A 6,530-nucleotide genomic window follows, 5' to 3' on the forward strand; every position below is an offset into this window, starting at 1 on the left:
AACTTCTTTCCTAATGTCCTTATCGCATTCCTACAATATTACTTACAGGTGTCTAGGAATATAAACCACTCTTTTGCCCAGCTATATTACAGCCATCAGTCTTTTTTTGTACTTGCAATAGAGTTGTTTCCATATGTTGTGCTGTAGCACCTTAGGATGTCTCTGCCTGAACTACATCTATGTCTTTATAGACTATGTAAGTGTCATCTCTATTGGAACCAGAATTAATAACGTGATCGGGATGCGAAACTGGATGTGCACAGGAACAGCTGACATTGCAGTCGCGGTGCACGTACTGCTGGACTGGGAAAAGCAGCAGCTACGGGTTCTGTTTCTTTTTGCTCACACAAACTGGTATGAACTGAACTGCTGCAGAAGCTGGCATTTTTGGTTCTCCTTGTAGTGCAGGTGCACAAATTGGCACTTTCTTCTAAGCCACATCTAAAGAAAAATCTTGGCTCGTAATGAATATGCCAAATTATTAAATTTGATAATAGGCTTAAAATATGCATAACGACTAACTCCTACCTAGGCATATGTAAAAGGCCACCACGTTCTAGCACCAGCCTCGATTTTGCCAGGACAGGAACAAACAAGGTGGCCCCATTCCCGTGCAAAGAACATTCTGCACGTAGGCTCTGGAGCTGAAGGTGCTCACCCCGGTGCACAGGAGAGGCTCGTGTGTGTGTGTGTGCGTACGCATGGCGTGGGCAACACCCCACATCCCGATGTGGGGTAGAGCTGGGTGAAGTGTGACGATGATGCTGAGTGAAGAATGAATGATCTTCCTCCTTACCATTCCTGTGCTACCTGCTGCTGCATGACTTCCCACCGTGGAAGGCTCCGCTTCCTTTCGCAGACAGGTGAAAAACACGAGGCTACCGATACCAAATGATTGAAAGATTGATCAGGCAGAAATACTTGAATGTCTGTGTATTTCAGAGGAAGGAAAAGAGAGAGAGGGGAGTTTGATAAAACTTGTTTCTGGAGGAGACGAGCTGAAGCTTGTTAGATAAACTCCAAGCAGACAAAGCAGCATGGCTTGCCTGTGTTAACTGAAAGGCGGTGTAGGAAAAGCTATTTTTCATTTGCTGCAACTTGCAAGAACTGTACAGAATTGCAATTGTCTGTAACGGGATTTGCCAGGGGACTGCAAGAATAGGCATAAGCCTGGTAGCCTTGGACATGAAGGAGAGTATTGGGCTACGGCACTGGCCATTTATGAAACTTCCTCTGTTGTCCAGTTGTATTTATGGGCAAATACATGGGTTGAGACCAGGGGTAATTCACTTCAGTTTTGTGAACAATTGCTGAAAATTGAACAAATTACCTCTCTTTAACCTCCACTACATGCAGATGACGTCTTCTCCTACTGATACCTAGATGCTCTACTGCTATATTGCAGCTTCTGGAGCTCATAACTAATGCTTCTTAGAAGGAAGTCTGTCACAGAGAAGGGACCAGAGGCAAGATTACATAATCTGCCTTCATTTACATAATATGAAAAGCATCTGAATTAACAAATTAGTATATTTAAAACTCTATGAAAACTCTTCTACAGTTAGAAAAAAACCCCCAATGAACCCATTTGCTTCCAACAAATGAGGTCTGAAAGAAGTTTTACCATTGTTAAAGAAAATTTATTTTGGAGACATCTGCAACTCATACTTTGTGGTCACTTTAGGAGTGCACATTTCTCATTCACTACACTGCAGCCATGTTTTATGGTAGGCAATACTTTTTTTCTTTCTAGAAAACATTTATCTTAATTTGAAGAGCATGCATATTGCTTTCTTCTTAACCATGGAACATTTCTCAGACCATTCCAGACCACTTAATTTCCTGCCAAGTTTACCTGGTGGGTTTAATTTCTTGTAATATTTACTAGGTCAGAAGAATGGCACGGTTAGTTCTCAGCTACTCCAGTTGCCAAACTGGCTTGTGGATCCATGTGCTGCATGCACCTCACCAGATGACCGGGACAGTCTTTTGCCTTAAGATCTGCTGCATTTAATTATCACTGGATTTTTCCATAGCCAGCTACTAAAAAGCAGGAGGGATTTCATATCCCCTCCAAGCCAGAAGATGTTTTTCAGTGTCTGTTGATAGTAGCTGTTTGCGTAACTTGCTTACTAATGATATTAAAGTTTATTTGAGAATGAAGAGAATATTTTCTCCCAACCCTAATGTTTTTATTCTGTTTTGGAATACTATGCAAACACCATCCTGTATGAAAGCATTCCCATCAACAGCCTTATTCCCAATGATATCCAGTATTGACTGGTATTGTCAAATTATTGTTAATTTATGACCTGGTTTACTGCTTTGAAAACTTGATATATGACTCCATCTGAAAGATTAATATTACCTTTAAAGCTTGACTGCAGAATTTAGACATGAAAACCCCTATTGGACAATTTCACTCCTCTGCCAGCGTGAAGTCTTGCGTCACTTTCTTCAATCTTTTTGTGGTTTCCTCTCCTCCCCAGAATATAGATTTGGAATGACAGGGGTAATCGTAAGAAACATACTGCCCAGACAGATGGCAGGAAATTCTAACGTTCCCTTTTCTGATAGTACAGCTCCATGGAACAGAAAAGCATTCAAGGGTATTATTTGTCACCTTTCCTAGGTTTTCTTGTGGGGTTGTGAGGGTTTGCGTACCATCAGAGTTTCACAACGATCCTGCTAGTGCGAGATGCTTGCAAGAAGCACCAATTATTTGATGAATCTACCAGCTGGGACTTGGGGTCTGCTGCTGCAAATAATGGCGCGGGGGTTGTAAACAGTTTGAGTCATCAGCTGGATACTGGAAAACTTTCTGCTACCCAGGACAGATTTGTAATGTGGGAATCTGTATGTAACAGTTGCCCCTGCCTGCGTCTGAATGCCTGGGTCTCTTCGAAGCTCGTAACCATTCAGGAACTTTGACTTCTTGCACTGCCTCTAGATGCTATGCAAAAATGTAGCCTGTGACACAATTTTCAACACGATAGAAATGCAAACAAGCTAAGTCAAGGCTCTGTTTACTCGGGCCAAGCTGTTGCTTAGACTGGACAAAGTAACCGTGGAAGTTTATGGCATTTTTGTTCATGTTGCAGGTGCGGGGGCTACCTCTGGCATTTCAGCCATTTTCCCAAGTACTTCTGGCACAAGCACTTTCTCGCCTTACCAGCATGCTCACAAAGGTAAGGATCCATTCACAGATTTAATTTAGCAGCTGCTGGTTTTGAAAATAGCATCAACAAAGTGCAACTGAACTGAAAATATTGTGAATTTCATTGCCACTATTTCCGGATTTCTAAAACTACTATTAAAAATAACTCAGAATGAATTTTTATCTCTTGGTTAATCAACACCGTTGTTTTAGTCAGGTGGACTTAAAATGGGTTTGAACTGTACTCAGTAATGCCAGCAATTAATTTAGCTCATTATTTGTAGCTATACAATAATGGCAGTATGCCTCAGCAAAGCTCAGCTAAGACTGCTGAAAATAATGTAATGCACAAATATGGACAGTCTCTTATTGAGCTAACATAAACAGTTCTCCAGCATTATGATTATGGTTTAAAAATATGTGAACCTGAGAAGACAAAAGAGGAAATATGCAGTTAATGAGGTACTGACAATGCTGATCTTCTTGGCATTGTCTGGAAACACGATCGTGAGGATCATGTTTTCAGAAAAAGTAAAGTTTTCATGCATTTTAGTGTATCTGACATTTTCTGCATCCTTTTGTGACTTTTCAATTCTAGTCTGTTGCATTCAAATTCTGCTTCTGAATACCTCTTCACACACCTTATTTTAAATTCACTTTCCAACCACGCTGTTTTAAGTCTCTGTTAGGAAAACATCAGTCCTTCCACATGTGCATGGTGTTCTCCTTTTCACTACAAAGCTTTTGAGGCAGCCATAGTTATCAACAGTCATTTTAGCTCTCATTCCAGTTGTTTGTGGTTTTTTTTTTTTCTTTTCTATGCTGTTTACCAGTATAGAGTGTTAGGAACGCCGCTACTCTTGTTTACATATAGCTTCCTATATTGTTAGCAGATAATATAATTTCCTACACCTATGTATCCGATGGATCATGTCTTCAAATATTTTTATGAATACTGTTAACTGGTTATTGCAGCAGAAATGTCACAATTTTGTAAAATTGTTTATTAGTTTGCCTTTGAGATGTAACACTAAGTTTTTCAATGCTTAATAAGTAACCAAGACTCAGCTCAAATAAATGAGTATGCAAAATGTAAGTATAGAGCAGACTGCAAACTGTAAACTATTCTCTGATCCTAAGATTTGCTCTTTTATGAAAATATTTTTTTGTTTATTCCAGCAGATCTTTCAGGACAAGGACATCTGGCTACAGCTCTTATAATTGCAATGTCTACCATCTTCATAATGGCTATTGCTATTGTCCTCATCATCATGTTTTACATTGTGAAAACAAAACCTTCTGCTCAAGGTAATTGTTCAGCACATGAGATTTTAGATGCCAATACTATTTTGAGATAGCTTCTGAGAATAATTAGTGTTATATTTTTATATTCTAGCCTGTTGCAAGAGCCACTCAGTAAAAAATGTCGAAGCTCAGGCTAACACACAAGAAGAGAAGAAAGAAGTGCAAGGTATACGTTGCTTTAGTTTTGCTTTTTCTGTCCAAGACAACATTGGACTTAAATACCCTTAATGCATTTTTTTAAATTACAATTTCTCCTTTGAATTTTATAAAATCCAAGTCAGTTTACTGAAGGATTGTGTATAATAGTTTCTGTACTTCCAGGATGTCACTTAATCCTCTAATAGCAATTAAAAAGGCAGCAGAGAGATTTATGTTTGCAATAAGGTCGCCAGCAGAAGCAGCTCCTGAGACAAAATACTGGTTTGGAATCTCATTGCCAATTTAAAATTCTCTAATTGTTGATCTGCAGATAATGTTGTGATATTCTCTGAGAAAGAAGAGTTTGAAAAACTTACAGCAACTCCAGCTAAGGCTGTTAAAAGGTGGGTAAAAAATAAACGAACTTCCACTTTGACTGAAGTGGGGAAAGGGACATAGTCACCATTCATCCTGGTACAGAGGAATACATTAGATGAATAATAATAATAATTAGAATTAATACAAGTTAGATGGGTATGCTGGTAGTTGCTGCAGCAGGGAAAAGATTAGATGCCTTAGTAGGCTTTTGCCCCTCTAGTTTCTAAGAGAGAATGACAGACGTCATTCAAAGAGAAATCTGTGTCCTCCCCACTCCCTCCATGACCAGTTCATCAACTCTTGGGTCTCCATCTCCTCTTTTGACAGGTCCATTTTTGTGACCTGAGTGCTGCTTTCACATACACGCCCTTAGTAAGGTTGCCCTTCACTTTAGGCAGAAGGAGTAAAATTAGCTGCTCCAGGTCTTAAGAAAACTCCTTGTCCATAGCATCACTTGGGTGGCATGATGTGATTGATAGTTTCCCTCACCTTGTGTCTGCCTGGCAGCCAACCCTGGCTGGGTAACATGATTAAGGTGGGTTAAACACTGTCCTCAGCTGGAAAATCCCGCTATAAAAAGATTCTTGCAAGCTATGTGTGACTATGCATTCTACATATACCCTGGGCAGATTAATGCAGTTATATTCACAGGATTTTGGAGGAAAGGCATTTTAAAAAATTGAAAACATTTTTATTCCATTAGTCTAGGATAGTAAAAAGGAGATGACTGGAGTCAACCCATGAGTGACTTCACTAAGATAACCATATCCTTCATTTTACAGTGAAAATGATGCATCTTCTGAGAATGAACGACTTTTAAGTCGTAGTATGGATAGTGATGAAGAAGCCGCAGTTGACAAACAAGGGACTCCAGAGAGATGCTTGTTATCTTTAGTGCATTTGGCCAGAGATAAATCTTCTACAAGCAATAAATCAACTGGGGTAAGGCTATTTTGAGATTTTAAAATTGAGAGGATTTTTCTGTGTTGTTTTTTTTTTTTTTCAGAAAACAATATACAAACTATCACCCCCAAAAATGCATTATAGTGCAGATCAGACTAATTTCCAAGAGCTTCTCCAGACAAATTTATTCTAGAATCCCCTTTGCATAGTGGCACATATATATGTATCTCTCATAGAATCATAGAATAGTTGCTCAGGGCTGAACACCAAATTTCCTACAAGAGTAGTAACTTTGCTTTTTTGAGTATTATATTTTATAGTCTAAAGAAAGAAAAAACAAGTAACAGCAAAATCCCAATAAAGCTAATGCTAATATAACTAACGCTGATGCTACAGTCACTATGGAAAATCCAAGACAGAGAGATAATGCAGCAGCATGGCTGGCTTCATAGGGCAGCATAGCATCTGAGTGCCTTGACCCAATAGCGTCGGTATTTCCACGTCACAGACTTTTCAAAAATATCCGGTGTTGTGCTTGGGTTTTGTGTATAATTTTGAAAAACACACTTGTGCTTTGAAGGTCACTCCTGTGCTCTGAAGGACACTGTAAATGCACTGTTTGTTTTGCTGTGGAAGGCCTTCACTTCTT

General features: G+C 39.3%; 1 protein-coding gene across 1 annotated transcript in view; it reads left to right on the top strand.

Moving 5' to 3' along the window:
- The first annotated feature begins 701 nt into the window (after positions 1-701).
- The window catches only part of EDAR (ectodysplasin A receptor), a 9,964-nt gene continuing 4,135 nt past the window's right edge, over positions 702-6,530 (top strand). Inside the window, exons 1-6 of the mRNA XM_010296823.1 lie at positions 702-735; positions 3,102-3,188; positions 4,337-4,465; positions 4,554-4,628; positions 4,932-5,004; positions 5,761-5,920. Of these exons, the coding sequence (XP_010295125.1) occupies positions 702-735; positions 3,102-3,188; positions 4,337-4,465; positions 4,554-4,628; positions 4,932-5,004; positions 5,761-5,920 (558 nt within the window). The remainder of the gene's footprint in view (positions 736-3,101; positions 3,189-4,336; positions 4,466-4,553; positions 4,629-4,931; positions 5,005-5,760; positions 5,921-6,530) is intronic.

Source organism: Phaethon lepturus, unplaced genomic scaffold (assembly GCF_000687285.1).
Source record: "Phaethon lepturus isolate BGI_N335 unplaced genomic scaffold, ASM68728v1 scaffold20661, whole genome shotgun sequence".
NCBI lineage: Eukaryota > Metazoa > Chordata > Aves > Phaethontiformes > Phaethontidae > Phaethon > Phaethon lepturus.